Source organism: Melopsittacus undulatus, chromosome 7 (genome assembly GCF_012275295.1).
Source record: "Melopsittacus undulatus isolate bMelUnd1 chromosome 7, bMelUnd1.mat.Z, whole genome shotgun sequence".
NCBI lineage: Eukaryota > Metazoa > Chordata > Aves > Psittaciformes > Psittaculidae > Melopsittacus > Melopsittacus undulatus.
This window is the reverse complement of record NC_047533.1, coordinates 23,608,078-23,629,078: the sequence shown is the minus strand read 5'-3', so window position 1 is coordinate 23,629,078 and position 21,001 is coordinate 23,608,078. Positions and strand designations below refer to the sequence as shown.

The 21,001-nt window shown below is 39.0% G+C and overlaps 1 protein-coding gene across 1 annotated transcript; it reads right to left on the bottom strand.

Annotated features, from left to right (window-relative positions):
- Positions 1 to 19,564, bottom strand: PGM2 (phosphoglucomutase 2). The gene is made up of 14 exons (XM_005149138.3): positions 19,454 to 19,564; positions 14,269 to 14,436; positions 13,343 to 13,449; positions 12,894 to 12,978; positions 11,576 to 11,659; positions 9,921 to 10,114; positions 8,805 to 8,994; positions 8,026 to 8,123; positions 5,397 to 5,577; positions 5,185 to 5,278; positions 4,287 to 4,416; positions 1,848 to 2,037; positions 1,095 to 1,228; positions 1 to 390 (listed from the first exon to the last, which is right to left on the bottom strand). Exons 1-14 carry the CDS (start codon positions 19,523 to 19,525, stop codon positions 288 to 290), a joined length of 1,830 nt encoding a protein of 609 aa, XP_005149195.2. The 5' UTR covers positions 19,526 to 19,564; the 3' UTR covers positions 1 to 287.
- Positions 19,565 to 21,001: the final 1,437 nt, after the last annotated feature.

Sequence of the window (21,001 nt, the reverse complement as noted above, 5' to 3'; positions counted from 1 at the left end):
TCAGGATATTACTTATTTAATTAAAACAAGTTTTGATTGAAATACATTTGCAACTTTTAGTTCATAAGGCTTGTAGTTCAACTGATTGGGATTTTTTGGTCCTTCAAAGGTAAAGGTACTTTCCTTCCAAAATAAAATACTAGATCCAAGAGTACCCAGAATAACTCTTAATAAAAGCAGAAGTCTTCTTAGTTGAGTTCTCAGATGTTTGGTCCTAAAAATCCTCACTTCTTAAATAATGCACTTCTAATGCTGCAGAAGCCAATTAAGGCAGTAATTTTCCTGTTTTACTCAGTCTTTCGTTGAAGATTGTTTTTTTCTGGTTGAAAGAAGTGTTTTTCAAGAGCATTGACCAATTCATCTAGCTCCTTCTTCAGCTGCTCAACATCACTAAGAAAACAAAATCCACACAAATACAGAAACACAGTGTCACAGTGGAGAAACAAAAAAGCGTATTTTCAGTCTGAGGAATTTTTAAGTCTGTTGCATTGTTTTAGACAAACATTTGCTATTGATACTAATATTTACACTTGATTTCTTACGGGAATGCACTGATGCTCACTTCCAACTGATGCACATGCACAAAGGCACTTGAAACTATGGAGAAACATAAAACTACAACATAATCTTAAAAAAGAACAGCCAGTTTGAGTTCAAATCCTTTTTTACTAAACATATGTGATTAGAAATGTAACTTTTATACTTGCAATAGTATCTGCAGATGAATTTTCATCTGTAAAACAGCATTATTTTCTTTATAGAAGTTAATAATTGCTTATTTTTAAGACTATATGATTTCCAAGGCTATCACTCAAAGATATAATTACTAACCACAGAAGGGTTTAAAATATATTAGGACACTTTATGTATAGTTATATATGTTTTCACTGAATGCAAAACCAAGTTCAAAGGAATTTCAGTAACAAGTATGCATCAACAAATTTTGTACAATGGAAGCTTTATGCAAATACATTTGCTAAATTAATGACTGTACTAATATTATTTGATCGTGGAGAGCCCTTTCCCCAGCAAAACAATACCAAAAGCCACATAGCCCCTATTACACAGCATTGACTTCTGTTGACTGACAATACCTGTTTCCAGGAGGTGCACAAAGTTCTGAATAGTATTTGATCTTTGGTTCTGTCCCACTGGTTCTCATTGTGGCTACTCCTCCATTAGCAAAAGTGAAAGTTATCATTTGGCTACTTTTACTTGTGGGAAGTATCTAGAAATAGTAAGAATAATTGCTTTAGAAGCTTGGAAAATGACTATAAATAATGAATTCAAGACAAAACTCATGACTTGATGTTGTGTAATACAGCTAAAGGATCATACGAAGTTAAGCTTTGTTTTGTTTTCATCATTATGGTCATGAATCCACAACAGGCAAATGACAGCCTTACCATCAACCTAGAACCTGGTAGCAGTACCATGCTAGTCAACATTTTTACTGCAGATAGAAATTGCTCTGTAATGGCATTTTCCAGGAAGAAAAGAAACATAAAACATGCAAAACTAAAGAACCCAAAGCCACATCTCAGTAGACAGTTTAACTGAAGAAAATAATGCAAGATTGCTGTAGCAAGACAGCAAGATTCTCCTACATCCCTTGACAGTCTGTCATCCTGGAGACAAAAAATACCACAAAACCAAACAAAAAAACCATCCCTCCCTCCACCCTAACCTTCATTTCCTCTCACTAGGGCAAAGCAATCATCCCCTATCTAACTCATTTTAAGACTCAGGATGTCACATAAGATTTAGAGTGTTTCTCCATAGAAATTTTTATCTATTTGTATATACATATTTCTATGATTTATATATAATTAAAAATATATACTTACAGCCTTTTGATCTGGCTGACTGCTGTCATACCCAGTAGTTAGATCCCTTATTCCAGAAACTTTAAACCTACCACAAGATTTTGGGTATGTGTTTTTTCCATCAAAATTTCTAAGATTGTCAAAAAGCTGTTGAATAACTTTTGGATCATGGCAGATGAAATATGAAGCTTTGGTAATATGGAAGCCATATCTGTGAAGACACAATATGAATGAATGGAAGAAACAGTGTTCATAGAGTTCATCATACACATTATACAACTTTCTATAAAGCAAGAGTCTCTTCTTCTCATGGTTACCCAACTGTAGCATCAGTTCTCCCACTTTAAATCTTAAAAAGGCCTTGATAGCTTAATTGTCCTAAATTGCATACTTCATACCCATTCCTTTCTATGGTTACAAATTAGAAAAAAAAAACCTCATTACTGCCTTGGAAAGATTCAATCAACATAGGAAAACACTACATCTAAATAGCTTCTTTGGACTTCAGTTGACCTTTTCTGAGTAAAACAAATTCTAGAGTGTTTTCTCTAGTCACACTTCAGAAGCTGCTCTCTCATTAAAGCATCTCTACTTAACCAAATTGTTCTGAACATTGGTTTTTTACCTTATCTGTTTGCTGCCAGGTAATATGATGCAGAATCAGCATCAAATACAAATGACCTGCTCATACTGACTTTTCAAAACAGCACACTGTTGAAAGGCACATAAGCCCGGACTGGTTGTTTAAGTGAACTAAAGATCAACACTTCATTTGTTTACAAGATGCCAGGAAATGTCTGAAGGACAGAATCTTTCATTAATACTAGGATGTTCCTGTTAGAAGCCTGAAAGATTCCTTAAATGGGGTCATGTTTATAGCAAAATGGATGGTCTGTAGTTGGTAAGTCAGTCTTGAGAATCCAACAAGTGAATTAACAAAACCTGTCCTATAACTTAAAGGAGTGATGAGCCTGATAGGACTGTGCCCTTTCTGTGATCTGCATTTTCTTCTTTGAGATCTCCTTTCTGTAACTCCAAAATACAGAGCAGATTCTTCTGCTTCAACAGCAATTCACAAGACAAATCTGACAAATATGAAGTAGCAAGGAGCAGAAAACTGCAACATTATACTACCCACAAATGAAAACCACACAAAACAAAGCCTCCCCCAAAGACAAGAATCCCCCCTCCAGTTCTAGTTATAAAACATCAATTTAACAAGGAAGATTTGTATCCTTCCCTGTATCTTTAGCATTTCCAAAAAGAGTGACTATGCATAGTGACATCTTACTCTGAGGTGCATCTACAGATTGCTTTTATGCTAAAGATGCGCTGACTTTGAGAATCCTCTCCAGTGGCTATGTATACAGCAACACAGCTAAGTTCCACTCAGGTAAATCTTCTGAGGGCAACCTGGAGCAGGTGTTTATTGAATGAGTATTTTAAAAAAAGAGAAAGTAAAAAATAGGCGTGGGCCAGAGAAGGATAATCCTTTGAAAATACACTTCCAGCTAGTACTAATTAAGAGAATTCTAACTTCAGATGCTGTATGTGCAGCTCTAGGCATGTATTCCTCTTCCATGCAGTTATACTACTGCTTCTTAAACTCACCTAAACTTCTGCCATGTACAATAGTTGATAAATCCCACAACTTATTTCTGTTTGAACACATGGAAGAAAACAAAAGAAAAGTAGTGCCCCAGATTAAAACCTCTCAGAGGGATACCCAGCTGTATATAGCCAATAGTTATGGCCAGTCACAGCACTTTGGAGCAATCAGCTCAAATTCCAGTATTCAGGAGCAGAAAGAACAACCAGCAACCAATGTATACTATTAATAATAATAAAAAACCCACCAAAACAACCAAACCAAAACCAAGAAAAATACACAAAATAAAACCAAAACCTGGAATAATATCATAAAAAGCCTAACCTTAGAGCCAACTAGAATTAATTTAATCACAAGCTGTCCTGCAAGCAGGACAGACCAAGCTGGCTTCTATGTGTATCATAAATATGCCAGAGATGCTTAGACCCATTCTGCCATCAACATTTTTATGCATCTGGCACATTTAAGCAGCAAGAGGCACTATGCTTTGTACCATATAGCAATACTGCTAGCCAAAACCCAGGCCAACTTCTGTAAAAGGACCCAAGAGCAGAACTTCTCAGAAGTGAAAAACCTTTCAGATAAGCAAACATAAATACCTCAAAAATCTCATTAATTAATAGGGAATTAGTAATGTAATGTTATTGGTTTTAAAATGCCTTAAAATGACACAAAATTAAGTCATGAATGTATTCATGCCCATAAGGCAGGACTGCTTTCTAGATGGGTACTATAGTACAATAACCCAATTTTTATTTTTCCATATATTATAGGGTGCCATTGAGTGCCTATTAACCACAATATGTAGAAAGGAGAAAATCTGAAAATTAAACGATTCTAATTGAACTCACTCATCATAGACAGCTTTCAGCTGCTGAGACAAAGACAAATTTCTGGTTGCCAAAAAGCTAGCCATCTCCGCCGTTATCACAGCAGCGCTGACACCATCTTTGTCCAGAACAGCAGGACAGCACATATACCCTAAACAAAGAAAATTATAGAGTTAAATATAGAGTTAAACCAAAAGTGGAAAAAATTTATCTTCAAATCAGTGTTAATTTTGATAAGCAAGATATTTAATGGAATTTCATGATAGGGATGGATTTTTATCTTATGAGTGCCAGATGCTCCTGAGTGCTTTTGGAGCTCTCATGAAAGAGAAATGCCACACTCCAAGTAAAATGCAAGTAGAGCATTTGGTCTCAAATGTGATTGCCCTTACATGGTAACATATGGTAACACTGATAATCATCTGAGAAATCAGTCACATTTTCTCTGGTTTTCAGGTACTGAGATACTCAAGAAATAGCTTTATAGCTTTACAGTTTCATTTGCCTGAATTCATAGCTTTTTTTCGTGGCTTTCCAGTTTACAAGTACAACTTGGAGGAGTTTTTGCTTTAGTTTATTCTCATTTAGGCCTAGCTTCAAACTGTCAGGTAAATATACTCAAAGTCTGAAAAATGTGTTTTGTTTGGGTTTTTTTAAATAGCTTGTGCAGAATTTGCAGCCCAAGTCTACATAACTATACTGCTGAAGATACATACATCTAGCCCACATCATCATACTCAGTGCTAAACAGAGAGATACAAAGGATTAAGACTAGTAATATTAATCAGACAATGGACGATTACCATTTACTCACTGGAAATACACCCATTGTGTTGAGGACACCTTTACACTGCCATTTTTTCAGTAGTCCTACTTTCACTATTTTACAAGATACCAGAACATATATTTTGTTTCTTACCTATAGCTTCCTCAAATGCAAAAAGAACGGCTTTTCCCTGGTCCATGAGCTGTTTGGCACGGTTGCCCATCCACTTGAAACCTGTCAGGGTTTCCTATGGCAGTAAGGAGAAAAGAAAAGGCATTAAAAATAAAAACAAAGTTTTTAAAAGATACGACACTGTGTAGGAAAGCAAATAAAAGAACGTGGAATAATGTGCAACTGTTGCTTACCTCAAAGTGAAAACCTTCCTTCAGTGCGATTGCTCTCAGGATTTTGGAAGAAACAGTACTGGATAACATGTAGACATCTTTAATGGCACGGGTATCCCTGTTGTTATTTTTCCAGCAGGTGAAGATCCACCAGCCTAGAAGAGCTCCCAGCTCATTTCCAGAAAACACTTTCCATTCGCCACTGAAGGGGAAAAAGAATAGAAAGCATATGGATTCAAAGGATGACTCTGGAGGTGGGGGAAAAAAAATATATTGGTTCTTCTATACACAAGTAGTAACAAATAAACCACCGCATGTGAATTCCAAGTTACAATAACAAGATATATTGTGTTCATTATGAACAAACAAAAAAAATTCCTCCCCCAAAAATTCTGGTCACTCCTCCATCATACATACCAGCTTTTGAGTTTATCCAAAGATGAAACAATGATATTTCCATCAGGTTTTAAGTAAAACAAAAATATGCAGCAAACAAATTCTAAAATTGGCAAGACAAAGCACAGAGACACGAAAACAGAATTCTCAAGCGATCAATATTTTTAGTGAATCAGTGACAAATACTTCTTATTTAATCATAAACACATCAATTTGTCATTGAGAAGATTGGAAAAAATCTCAAATGGGTGAAAAAGATTAACATTGACATGTTGCTAGAAACAAGAAAAACTGGAAGTAAAAGGGAAAGACAGCTGTCAAAATTGCCCCAAAATTCCCAGTCACAAAAGGGGACAAAGACTCTGCCAAACTGACAAAAAAACAAGACCTACAGAAACAGTACCTGTTGTGAAAGAGGAGCAGACTCAGTCTCCTGCATTTATTGATGCCAACAGGCACAAAGCATTGCACAGCGACAACTTAGTGTAAGAGCGCTGCGAGAGTGCTCTAGCAGGAGTTTCTGTCAAAGAAGAAGTATACAGATACTGTAGAAGCCTATGGTAATATTCAATTAGTGTATGAACAGCTACAGCAGGAATCTGAGGACACGGGACTGACAGGAGACAACTAAGACTGGCTAAACAATTAGCAAAGAGGTAGCAGAGTGAGAGCACTGTGCTCTAAATAGTGATACATAAACTAGCACCCCCTCTCCACGTGTCAGATAGCTCTACATTTTTAGACAAAAAGTGTTAATCATTTTGCATTCTTGCTTTAAGCCATAATAACTAGCACAAACTGAAGCTTTTTATGCCTTTTCCTCAATGCTTAATTGCTAACTGACGCTGGCAGAGGTCAAAAACATTAAACCACAAAAAAATTCCAGCTAACACTGCCCAAGATGCAGCAGAGACTATCAATTAGCCCTTCTTCTAAAGGCAGAGAAGCCTACTTAGTTCATGCTGTGAAGCTAATGAGTTGGAAAAAAGCTCTCCAAAACCCCAAAGAAAGCACTACCACCTTTGAAGCTGCTACAAGACCAAAAGAGATTACCTTGTGAGCAAAACTGACATTTGCACTGTCTCCTTTTACTGGGTTTTTGGAATTCGTGTAACTGGCACAGGTTCAAATATCTGCATCATCCACAATCACTGGGGTGAGCAGGCACCTATCTCGTCCCTTGGCTACCCAGAACTGTTGCCATGACTTTATATCTCTTTTCTGGCTCTCATGCACAGGGAACTCATTTACACTATTTCTGCTCCAGGCCCAGCAGCAGATTTTTGTTCTGCTCCTCTCTGAGCTGAAAATCTTGAAGTTTCCATTTATTAAAGACTTATGGTTTGCAACTGCTCAGATTAGTTTCTGCTTTACCAAGGAAAAGAGAAACACCACTATTTGTAGATATGATATCAAGTACATACTTCAGCTTATTTTCATTCATCAAATTAACCACAAAACAGAAATGAAAACAATTGTAGAAGTAGAGGATATTGGGAGCATGACATAAGGGGATGGCAATATTAGGTCAAGAACTACAGGTTACACATACCATTCATCTGAAAAAATATGAAAATCCCTTGTTTGAGCAAGTTTACCTTCTGTGATCCTATTCTTTGACATGATATACACAGATAAACAATGCATGTATAGCTGGTCCTTAAAGGCAAGGGTACTATACTCATTTGGCACTGAGAAGTGCCAAACACTGATAAAGCTTAAGGTGAAATGCAGTACATAACATCATGTATAAAAGTGGGCAACTGAGCAAAAGCAGCCCAAATCACCTAATAATTAGTAAAATGTTTGGTCTAACAGCTTTTGAGAAAGAAGGAACTTGAATAAATAACAGAGATGTTCCTGATTCTATAAAGGTTCTCCTGAATATTCAAGTTATTATTTAATAAACATAGTATGAATGTTGATCAGTCTTATGAGAAAAATATGTAACTGAAAACCCACCTTTAGTAATGTCTAGCACAATCACAGCAATTCACATGCTTCTGTGCATGCCTCAATTACAGCGTAACAATTATTCAATATTTATTTGTACAGTGTCTAATATTAACTATTATTTCATTTATTGCCCCCACTGTGGTCTTCTGCATACAGTCCTCTCACAATTCTGTGTGGTTTTAGTCCAAAAACAACTACTGTGACTATTCCATCTTCCTTTGCAACACAGGTAATGAGAATCCTCCAAATGAGCCTAGCCTTTAAATTAAAAATGTAAATGGTTTCTTTATTACCATACCTTTCTTGTTTCTCTGCCACTGCAAGTCGATCAGCATCAGGATCATTTGCTAAAATGATTTTTGCCCCATCTTTTTCAGCCAAAGCAAAAGACAGTGTCTGGAAAAATGGTAAGCAAGTGTTAATACTCCCAGATAATTATTTACACCTTCTTTATAGGTTTGAAATTATTTTCCCAATTTATTTAATCTCAAAACTCCAAAATCATGATCTGTCTCTACAAAAAATAAACTGAGCCTGGCAGCAGTAAAACACAGTCAGGGTATTTAACTTCAGGTGCATTATTCCACTCCTGCAGCCTGAGCTAAATGTTGTTTCAACGCAACTGGATCCTTCAATAACAAAGTGTAGCAGAAATACTTGTAGCAGGATTTCTAACCACCTATGAGACCTTCTGCTGCCACTGGTGCTGTATCATAAACGTTTAGTTTTTGTATTTTAGACATAAACTGCAAAAGCCTTCCAAAACCAACTCTGAAGAGTTTTTTATTATTATTATTTTTTAAAAGGAATTGTATCACTTTGTGCAGATGCTGCCCATTTTGATACAGCACAGAACAAAGTAGTTTAAACTTATAGCTGATTACTACCTGACTGGTTCAAAAGAGTTACTCATTTCAATGAAAGGATTCCAGCTAACTGGTCACTAAACGTAAGGCTATGAAAACAGGAACAAAACAGTCCTTCCGTGAATATTTATAGCCATGACTTCTGGAGGAAAGGAAACACTGCTTGAAAGACATTGCAACTCTTTAAAAAAAAAAAAAAGTATTTCTTTACCAGAACACCTTTGCCTTCTTCTGGATTTGGATACTTCACTGTGGGAAATTCTGGATCAGGATCCTTCTGCTCCGGAACGGCAAAAGGAGGGCTAAGGTCAAATGCCTTGAAGGCCAACTGCACAAATTTATGACCTACGCCATGTACAGAAGTATGAACAAATTTCAGGTTTGTTTCCTTGTTTATATTCCTGAAATGGAACAGATTAACAGTAAACTTGGATATGGAAGAATATTATACACAAAACTGACTATGTTCAGAGACAGATGACTCAGTATTCTGTCTCTCAAAGTCTGAAAGGAGGTCAGGTTTTAAAGGCAATGGCATGAAAATTACCTTAGCCTCATTTGTCAGCAATAAGTCATTCTTGATATCTAATATCTTGGTATGTGAAAATTGTTATATTGTTATATTGTACACTCTATACTCAACTGACCAATAAGACTTTCCATCTCCATCTCTGGCATGCAAACTCATAAGGAGACATTTAACTCCTAGCTTTCTAGTAATTCTTACTTTGTTTTTAGCAATTGTAAGAATATGGTTACTGATGGTTAAAATTTTGGTAAACACGCAGATCTAACAGGTTGCAGGTTATGTAACCCATAAACCAATTCTACATGTTAATCACAAAAAGAAACAACCATTTGACTTTGTGGAGGAAGTATTAGGAAAAGGCTTGTGCAAGGTGCCCAAGGCCACCAGGAGCACATGCAGAGCTAGAACAACAGAGCAAGACTTCCTGCCAGAACTGGCTTAACAGGCTAGTTCACTGTCTATTTTAAAAGCCCATTTTAAGGTTGCTGGACCATTATTGACGGCTCAAGCCCAGCTGCACAAGACAGCTGCAGTCTTGCTGTGGCGTTTGGTTGATGCCTGGCCACGTGAATACAGGGAGATGATATAATCAGAAACTAACTGCTCACTTTGCTGGGTTAGACTTCTGTCAGACCAGCTTTATGAAACAGCTTACTACATCATCTCACAGCTGCCAGTGCTGTGAGGTAAAGAAAGAATGTCAGGATCACAGCTGCCCCAACTTCCATCAATTTGAACTGCCTCACTGAAGTACTAGATGGAAAATCCAGTATTCTTAATGGAGTTAACACCAGTTACCTGTGAAAGCACTGTTTCTGTATGTCTTTGAAATACTCCTTATTGACCATGGCATATGGATCATGAAGTAGCAAGCTGCTGTCAATCAGTTTGTCATCCCAAGCCTGAGGCCATGGCTCTTGATTCTCCTCAATAGCCTGAGAAATTCCTTTGTCATGAGGAGAAATGATCTGAGCACCATTTTCCCAATAAACCTAAATAATAAATAAGGTATTTGGTCATTGGCATTGTAGGATAATTTGGTAATTTTTTTGTTGTCTAAGGTGCACTGCATTTGGTAGAGTACTGCAGTAAATTAGGTTTAAGTATAGCCAGAGTATTCCCCTATTCATACTCTCAGTGTTCCCTCTCACATCCCATTTTTCTTCTGTAAAAAATAATTGCTTAATTTTATCAGAAGATATCAAAATCCAAAATGAAACACAAAACAAGACCCAGCTCATTTACTGAGAAGACTCAAGTATCAACCTATCTGCTTGCCTTGGGATTGATAACTTGCCCAGGCTATGCCATATACTTTCTCCCAGATTTTGAGGTATTATCATTATATACAGAAGAATTCTTAAGAAGAGAAAGTGTACAAAAGAATTAAGGAGTGTCCTGGGTTCAGCTGCATGGTTCAGAGTTACCAGCTGGGTTTAAACCACTACAAGGAAAAAGGCACGAGAACTTTGCAGCTGTGTACAGCAGCATTGCCACAACAGCAAGCACAAATACAGCTAAGTTTCAGGACCTTCAGTCCTTGTAGTCTTTTTCAATTTGTTGACTGTTTACACATCCAGGAAGAGATGTACTTATTAGATTTTACTTTTTGACAGTTGTTTGCACACTTCCTCCTACTGATGGTTTACAGACCACAAGTTTAAGGACAGATACCTGACAGTGTCTGGGCCATGCACAGATGTAGCCCAAATAAAAAAGCATTAAGAAAAAATTAAGTTGATTAAAAAGCATTTGATAAAACACCCGAAGAAGCTATCATGATCAATACATGAAATATTAACAAAAAAAAAAATTAAAAAGACACGAAGTTCTGGAAGGCGGGACAGCAAGAAATCATCCTCGCTAATGCCTTGTTTTTCTATTAAGAAGACAAAAAAGATCTCCCAAATTCCATTTCTTTTAATTTTGGAAATAGTGTGTATATGACCAGTCAAGCTATGGGGTGACTAGCAGAGAGGCAACTCAAACATGTTTTTTATAGTGGAAAGCAGGTTTCTGTTATAGAAAAAAAGTGACAGTAATAACTGTGTCACTTAGCAAAACAAAAATGTACAAGAAATCAATGGAATTTATTCAAAACATTTTGTGCAAGCAACTTATCAGGTTTCACATATTTTTAATTCTCTGAGTTTGTCAAATAAAAGAGATACTTTTAAATCATGAATCGGAGAAATTATTAGAGCTTTTGGAAAGAGGTCAGTTAATATTTTAAAGTGTTCCAAAGTATGCTCACCTTCCTGCTTTTTAGAGCTAAAATTTTAATTATTAGTAAAACATACTACTAGTTTTAAATATATACATCTAGAACAGATCCAACAGTCAACTAATTTGGTCTATACTGTGATAGAAACTATACACAATAGTACTGGTGTCTCTACATGGAAAAAAAAAAGGTTTCAAATAAGCCAGAAAAATAGATCATATAGGAATACCTTGTAACCGTTATCTTGTTTTGGATTATGGGAAGCTGTAACCATAATTCCAGCACAAAGGTTCAGATGAGTTACTGTGTATGGCTGTAACAAGAGAAAGTTATCTGAATTGAAATGTGCAAAATACTGTATTATTTATTCTCATCCATATGCAATACTTCCATACTGCTGAGTGAAGACAAAGCCAAGGTGTGATTCCTACAGACGGACTCTCTAAAGCAGATGCTAAGTAGAACTTACTCCACCAGCCCCTATGCAGCACAACTTTAGCCCTTGCTTTTTCATGTGCATCTTTCCATTTGCATATTCTCAGTGTCGTTTCAGATACTTTGTGGATCTTTAGAGTAGTGTTTTTGTAGAAGGAAACTGACTGCATGTGTTGTCTACTGTAGAATGTAAATTCTGTTGGGCTAATGACAGAAGTCTGTATAGAGTAGAAAATTACAGCTGAAGGAGTCTCATGAATGCTGTATTTTGAGAGCAGTCGTGGAGCAATTACTCCATCGTGGTTGAGAAGAGAACTGTTCTGGAAAGAGCTCTTATAAATTAATCCAAAACAGATGGAGCGACTTAAAAATAAAGCATTATTTGTGACAACAGGTCCAGTTCAAATCCTGGCTCTTTAATAGCAAATACAATCAACTGCAGTTCTTGCAACAATGCTTTCAGCTGCACTATGAAGAATCCGACCCTAAATCTACCAAAATTTGTATCAGTACAGGACTGCTGCATACAAAGCCTCCATCCTGCTGTGCTCTCTGCAGCACTTGCTGGAGTAACTGGTAATAATTAGGAGAAACTTCCTTTAGTGTAAAAGTAGAGGTTTTCTTTATTGCTCTAGAGGACTGACACCTAGTGATATGATAGTGAAAATGCAGACGCATTCAACAACCCTTCCGGCATCGCATCACTGCACTCCAACAACCTGTAGTAGCTATTTAAAAAGGCTACTTTGGATTCAGCCCCCTCACCCCCAAATGACAATAAAAATAAAGAACCAACCAAACTGAAATGTGCGTACATGTTTCAGACTTCAGACTCCACAGCAATCTTGAAACAATGAGATGTCTTTTACAAGAAATCTGCCTGAAAGCAGGAATGAAGAGAAACATATCCCAGTGTCACTCACCTTCCACTAAGCTTCCTCCTGCTTTTGCTGTGGATATTGTAAACTAAATACAGCTAAATAAACATAAGACTAACTGCAGAGATATCTTAAAAAGTAAAGTGGTATGTCTTTTTTTTTTTTTTAATGTAAGCAATGCAAGATACCTGACAGAACATCTGGTATATAAAAAGATATATTAGGGGAACCTACCACAAAAGGAGTTGGTATTATATCTGAGAAGAGATAAACTGGAACTCCTTGGCTTATGAAGGTATTAGCAGCAAGTCTTGCGAACCTGAAGAAGTAAAGATGCCAGGGAAATAGATTCATTTTCTCATCACCTGGTTTCCTAGAATTCACAGCTTCCCCTCTCCCCCTCTAATAAAAAAAACACCCCACAACAACCAGAAGCAACCCAAACCAAACAAAACCCTACATAAGTAACTATTATACAGACCCAGTTTAAAATGTGTTCTCTCACTATTCCCAACAGACAAAGCGTAACTCCAAGAACTGCTTTGGCATTAATAGAATATAAAAGTACTATAAATCCCTCACTTTAATTCACTCACCAGAAAGAGAAAATACTGTTGAAGCTGATATAAAATCATAATGGACCACACAAGACATCTACAAAATACTTAAAAGCTAAAAGGTACCTTTTGCTACTCCCTCCACTGGAAAGATGAGCCCGAGCATCAAAACCAATCACAACTCCTCTTTTTTTCAGGTCACTGAAATTCTTCTCAAGGTATCTGCAAAATCCCTGGAGACAACAACAAATCTACCTCATCAACCCAATCTGAACATTTAATTTATTGCTGCATTAAAATGATTGCTAAGATGTTGATATCTTAAAAACATGAGCACACATAACATCTCACTGAACTCAATTGGGATTCAGTTTGTCTAGGATCAAGAAACACCAAGAAATATCAAAAACCTTCAAATCAATATAGTGAAGCTGGACAGCATTTAAGTCCAGAACCAACTCCAGAAACAAATGACGTGATTGGCTGTGATAGATCTCAGACGAGGAAGAGGACAACTGGCCGATATTTCAGTTTTTCAGCTCAAATCCATCAGTTTTAAACTGAACCTCACCCTTAATAATGACACGTTTAGGACATGACACACCACCACTCTGGGCTGCAGTAATTTAAGGTTTTGGGATTTTTTAAGCTCTCTCCAAGCAGATCTACTTTAGGACTTGCAAGTATACATAGAGCTTCTCTGTATTTACGTAACTTTATACATCCAACATACACAAAGCTTAGCCAAATGCTGGCTACCTTTGGGGTTATCTGTAGTCCATCTGGACTAACTGATCCACTTGAGCTTAACTGTACCTGTGTATAAATTCAATTGCAAATCAAATATGGAAAATAACTTCTTCTAATTGTTTAAAGCTTATCCCTACTTGTTTCCAGAAATCAGCACTTAACTACTAATTAACTTTTTTTAAAAAATGGAGGAATAGTAAAAAACTTGTACTTCCATATAATACCCATTTGCTTGTCCTAAATGAGGCTGTTCCATTTATATATAAAACCAGTTAAGTGAGATAAAGTGCTGAGCACAGTACCTGGGTTGTCTGGATAATAGTCAAGTCATTCATGTGGGAAATCCCTGCTCCCATGGCAGCTCTGAGCCCAGCTGTGCCAAACTCCATCCGCGAGCCGAAGTATTTCTGCAGCTCTCCGGCATTTCCTTCAGCAAGCAATTGCTTCACTATTGCAGAAGTTTTGGGATTCTGTAGATACAAAATTCAGATATTTCAGAAAAGATTTGCTTTGGTTGTTTTTAACACCCTTAAGCTTCTTAACAGAACTGACTTTCTTTCCCGCTCTTTGTACTGGGTTATTTCAGTATCAAAGCATCACACACCACTTCAGGAATACCAGAACTCCTACTACATCTTCCTGATTTGAAGTCAGTACAATCTCAAGTATTACTTATTTTAGATTTAGCTCCTGAAGTGACTCGACAGCAGAATATATATCACATTCTGGGAACTGAAAAGGTTTCCAAGATGTCTATTTTAATATTTTCTGGTTTTAAAACCAAAACAAAACCAAACAAAAAAAGCACATTTACAGTTCAGAGAAGTGTCATCACAACAGAACTACTCTAAATATATAAGAAACTTAAGTTGATGATGAAGAAATAGCTGGTAGTTCCAAAGCACTAAAGTAGAGCTTAAAAAATAAAATCATCACCTTGCTCAAAGACTGGCTAACACCAGGGGAACTAAAGCAGATGCATCAGAAGATAAAGATGATAATTTGCAATATCTTTGTGAGTAGGGCTTGTAAAAATAAGCACAACTCTTGAGATCAAAGCTCAGCAACTGCAGCTGAATTCTTAAACAGAATGACTGTGCAGAGTGGCAAGGGAAAGGCCACATCGGACTGCTTGCAAAGAGTGAGGAGTTTCCAAGTGTCACAGTTTTTTTGATATATTGCTTGTTTCAACTCTTTATCATTATCAACTCTTTGTTTCCAAACTTAGGAATTAGTAAAGTCCTGTAATACCTACATTGCAACAACTCAATCTCAGTAACATGGGATCTGTGAAGTTTAGTGTTTGATCTTTGAAAACTGATGAGCCAAGAGGACAGATGGCACACTCCAGGCACTAGGCAACAGGGTTATGTGGAGAGGCAGCATTCTCTGCAAGTTACTCACGACATGTTTGCACACACTTTACACTGGAGTATAAAGAGTACCATTTCCAAACAGACTCAAGCTTTGACTTCAGATGAAGGTCACAGACTATACTATTTATTGGATGATCCAGGTATGCATACGGTGCAAACAAAAAAAAAGAAAAATGTATTTTCTTCAGCTCCAGAAAATGCTGCAGAACATGCACAGCAGTAGGCATGTGAATCAGCCTGCACATAAAGGTGTAAGCATTCTGCACACCAAACTGAACCCAGGGTGCCCTAGTCACTGACCTGTGCACCTGCTGCTGGAAAACCACCATAGTTTAAATAAATTCTCAAAAGCTAAAGGGCCTTTGGTGCTAATGAGCAAACTGTGTAATGCAGAATGAGCTAAATAATTTAAAAAGGTAGTTTCCCAGGTGCAATAAGCAATGGGGTACTGCATAAATACTGATTTCCAGTTTAGGAACTACCAGTCCAAGAACATGGTACCTGATACTTCCTTGTAGGTGGCTCAACATAATTCTGTGTTATTATACAGTAATTATATTCTATAATAATAAATATAATTCTATGTTATTACAGAATAATGTAGGTCAGTGTAACTATTCTGAGTTTAGGGTGTTTAAAAGTTGACCTGAACTTTTTGTTGCAGTATCAGGCCCATGTCCTGTAGGTGAAGCCTGAATGACATCTTTTGCATCAGGTGTTGTACACTGTCTGGTCACCTTTTTTCCCTCTGTGTGAGCATTCTGCACAAGAGTTGCCTCTTACCATTGAAACAGGCATCTCTTAGGAAGATGCTGCACACGTTTGTACAGACAGACAGAGCAGAAGCTGTAATGCCAGTACAGAAGGGAAGCTGGGCATGAGGACATCCTATAGCTCTCACCCGGGAAATCTTTATTACTGTTGTTAGAGGGATTACCCAGGTTTGGCATTGACTGTGAAGCTACAGGGATCCTCCAGTGTTTTATGTCTGGTTAAATGATGGTACTTACAGAGTTGGCTGCCTAAATCTCAAAGTTTAGGTCCACATCATTTGCTACAGAAACTTCACTGCATTAATTTAGTTATTTGGGTTGTTCCCTGCTGCTTCCACCTCCAAAAAAAAGGTAATGGTAAAAGCCAGGCCTCCTGTTTAATAGAGCAGAGGGATTTTTCCAGAATTATTGTTACAGCTGTTTACAGCTAAATTCTTCCAAGAATCTGCATTTTCTTTATTTAGGGTAGGCACAACTATTCCCATTTTGTTTCATTTAAAATTAAAACAAATGTTTCAATATGTTACAATATTGTGTTACAATACCAATATATACAGCTAAGAAAAAAAAAACAAACATTAACTTTTTCAAGCAGGAAAAAGAAGCCAGACCCAAATCTTCACAGCATCTCTACTAAACAAGGACCAAATTGGATCTGAAGGATGAAGTGCTGTGTTTTAACTTCCTTGCGGGTTCTCTCAGGTTCCACTTTTTCTACTCTCAAATAAAACTGGATGCAAATACAATAATATGGATTCCTATGAATACAGGGGCAGGTGATTTAATACAGGGTTAATTTCCAGCAGTGCTTAACCATCCCCTGGGAACACTTGAGTTATTTACTTCAATCTACACTGTGAGAAGGTTCCAGAGAGGTTTCATCAGTGCAGGAGGCCCCACAACGTTTCAGAGTAGAGGGACAGCTACTCACTACACAGGTTTTACTTTTGACAGAAGCAGATGCCACCTCTTATCCATACTTTTATGACCAATAAGAGAAAGAATGAAAAACGTGACACCACTGCAATGAACACAGTGACGAAAACAGCCTGGTAACAAGCTCAGTAATTGCCATCCAGGTACAAACTTCCTGTTAAGCCAGCAGGACTGTCTTTAGCTGTACAGGCTGGCTCTTGTAAACTATTATTTTGTAAGAAGTACCCGACATATTGCCATTAAATATTAACTTGGCTCCACACATCAAAAAGGAATCTTTTTTTTTTGTCAGAGTAAACGGACAAGGGTTATATTGGATTCTTCTAACGAACATGTAAGAGTGCCTGAAAGGTGAAAATACCTCACCAGTTTTGAGCAATCAGCAGTGGGTATTGCATACCGGTCAGTTATTACTGAGTCAAAGGCACAGTCATTACAAAGAGCTAAACTTTCAAAGTAGAGAGACTGTAAGAGATGCTGCAAGAGGTTTCCAGAGGGTTTCACAAAGTAATCAGAGTAACCAGCTGAAAATGAAATGGTCACACAGAGGACAGGAGAGGTGGGCCAACACAAACCTCATGAAGTTTAACCAAGCGAAGTACAAGGTCCTACACCTGGGTTGGAGCAATCCCAGGCACAGCTACAGGTTGTGCAGAGAAGGGATTTGGAGCAGCCCTGAGGAGGACTTGGGGGTGTTGGTCAATGAGAAACTGACCCTTCATCAGGGACTCTAGTGATAGGACAAGGGGTAATGGGTTCAAACTTAAACAGGAAAGATTTAGGTGAGATATAAGGAAGAAATTCTTTACTGTGAGAGTGCTGAGGCACTGGAACAGGCTGCCCAAAGCAGCTGTGAATGTTCCATTCCTGGCAGTGTTCAAGGCCAGGTTGGATGGGGCTTTGAGCAAACTGGTCTAGTGGAAAGTGTCCCTGCCCATGGCAGGGGACTTGGTACTATATGTTCATAAGGTTCTTCCCAACTCAAACCGTTCTCTGATTCTATGAAGTTATGGAAATAAGAGACCCTTTAAAACCAGACTGTTTTCTCATAATCAATTATACTGGAAAAAACCCCCCCAAAAAAATGATGACGACAATAAGCATATTGTCACTGGATGTGATACACCAGCAGCTCTGAGAGAAAGGCTGGTTTGGCAGTGCCTTATCATTAATAAAACCAGAGCTGGCTAACTGAGCAGTTAATCACTTGAATGATCCTTTATAAAGAATCACAGCAAACTTGAGGTACTTCTAATGATGTCCTTTAGAACCTGGAAAGAGTACTAAAAACACAAAAGAATTATTCTGTTTTTATTGATAATCTTGAAATAAGCAGAAGAGCCTGTACCAAACAAGCCTCTGTGCTGCACAAAACCCAGAGTGCACTGTATGGTACTGAGCCCAGGGCAGACATTGAAGGGAGTGAAGGGGGACATGGCCTGTGTGCCCCAGTACACCCAAACGAACACATTTCATGTATAAGGTCAGAAAGCTAGAAACTCTATATCCTGAATATAGGCCTACACCCAAGTGCGAACTGCAACAGCAAGCAACTGCATTAGCATTATCCGGAACACCACAATGGCAAGATGGCTCTTTAGACATATGGAATATAGAAAAACACTGCTGCGTATAGTGCTGTCGAGACCAACACTGAAGACAAAGTCCTACAATGTTTGAGCACCTTAACACGATAGAAAATAATGTATGCTAAAGAGTTCTCAGACAATGGCAGAAAAAGGGAGAAGAACCATGAAACAAGACAATACTGAAGATTCAGGAGTTATCTTACAGTGAGGCCCACTAAGCACTGGGCAACACCACCAGGAATAAGAGGATGGATTCTGCACTTAATCAGTGGTTTTGAAGCAAGCCTGCCTGTCTTTTGGAAACAATAGTATAGTAAACAAAACCACGGAGGTAGCTGGAGGTTTTTAAACCGGGAGACACACAGCAGCACAGTGATGTGTTCTTCCCTTTAACAATTTAAGCCTACCAACCGTCCTTACAACAGAAGTGGTCAGGAACAACACAGATCCTTTTAGATAAGGAATTCAGTGTAGCGCCGATACTCATCAGACCAGCTTAGGTGGGTCTCTAGACTGAAGAGAGGGCTGCCACGAGAACCGACCCGGCAGCAGCGGCGGGAACCGCAGCCCCACTGCGGGAGGGGCGGACGAGGGAGAGGAGCAGCGCCTTTGCCAGAGGGCTTCGGGAGCAGAGCGCAGAGCCCGCAAGTGCCTTTGCCGCTCCAGGCACTGACACAGTTTGAAAGCCGGGGCTCGCCCCGCGCCTCCTGACGCTCATCCCGCCTGGGCCCCCACCGCCTGCCCCGCCAAGCCCCAGCGCGACCGGCGCTCCGTCCGCCCCGCAGGGAGGGGAGGGCTCCCACCGCCCCTCACCTTATCCCAGAGCAGCCACTGCTCGGCCGCGCGGCGCAGCGCAGCGTCCCCGGCGGAGCCCCGCGCTGCCATAGCGATACCAACACCGCTGCCCCCGCCACCGCCCCGCTCCTTCCCTCTTCCGGAGCGCCACCGCTCCGCTCCGCCCGCCCACCGGGGCCGGGCCGGGCCGCGCCACCTCCGCCCCGCCCGCCTGCCCCGGCGCCGCCGGGGTCGGGGTCAGGGTCAGGAGCAAGAGCAGAGCCGGGGTCGCGCAGAGCCGCCCACCGTGGCCACGGTCGGGGAGCCGGATAACGGCAGAAGCGGGATGAACAGCACCGCGTGTCTGCACGTACCAAGCTGCTGCCTCCTGCTCGACATGAGTGACAGGGCAGAGCTAACGCTGCTGTCGTTTGAAAGTGTAACTTTTCACGGCTAAGGCGCCTTGGACTCCTTTCTAAGGTCAATGTAAATCAGGGATGACCTCAGAAGAACCCTAATTTGGGATAAAGACTGTGAGCAAAACACAGACATAGTCACCTATTTAGCTTTAAGCATCAGATGCCCATGTGGCATCTTTATTTACTCTTTACTGCCTGTAGTGTGATAGTATGGAAAAGACGCAAGAAAAGTTTTCATCCGTGTCTATTTGTTTGACACACTAACAACAGTGTAGCCAATCCTTCCCGTGATAAAAATATGAACAAACTGCATTCACCTGGAGGCAAAGAGAGAAACAGCCTGGAAAAAAAAATCAGTTTCCAGCTGTCCTTGGTTGCTCTGTCCTGTATGTCCCAGAACAAGCTGGAATTCTGCACAAGCAAGCAGTGTGAAAGGGGGCATGTACCAGTGAATTGAACCTGTAGCTGGGATTTTTTTTAGTGTTTAGTCTCAAACTTTAGAACATGATGTGACTTCTGTTTCTCCTTCAGTTGCCAACTATCCAACTATAGAAAGTTCTTTATGGAAGCCACAGTCACAGCACTCTACTTCTGCTAATCCTGAGTGAGTGGCAGCAGCCTGGCCTCATATGGCAGCCCCTCCAGAGGGAATACTGGGACAAATCCTGCATGATTCCTATTTGGTGCTGTGAGAAGTTGGCTTACTCCATTCCCACTTTGGGGCCTAAAAATCCCATTCCTAAGAAGAGCTTGTTGAGTATTGTTAGTATGTTATTCTGTTGAAGAATGCTTTTTGTTTGTCAACAAACATTCTATATACTACACCCTTTCAAGTCGGAACTGCTCACTGTTATCAGATGAAACATGTTATTTCTACATGTTTTCATTTCTACACTAAACTACCTATTATTGGCATGTATGACTGAGGAGAATAATGAATACGAACTGGGTAAATTTTCATAGAAGTAATGACTTGTAGGGTATTTGAAAACTTTCAGAAGTTCCCTAGTATGTTACCAGAATGCATGTAAAGGAGAAATGGTACACATCGCTTCCAAAGATCATTGTTAATGAATCTCCTCCTGCACTACTGATGAACAAAATGAACTATTAAAGTATCCTTCTGGAAAAGCTTTAAGATGAAAGATCAGTGGAACTGAAGAGGAAG

Coding starts and splice junctions, on each gene's coding strand:
- PGM2 (XM_005149138.3), bottom strand. CDS start 19,525: ATGGCAGCGCGGGGCTCCGCCGGGGACGCTGCGCTGCGCCGCGCGGCC. Junction 13,450..14,268: donor CTATTATCCAGACAACCCAG/GTACTGTGCTCA, acceptor TGTTGTCTCCAG/GGATTTTGCAGATACCTTGA. Junction 10,115..11,575: donor AACAAGATAACGGTTACAAG/GTATTCCTATAT, acceptor TTTATTATTTAG/GTTTATTGGGAAAATGGTGC.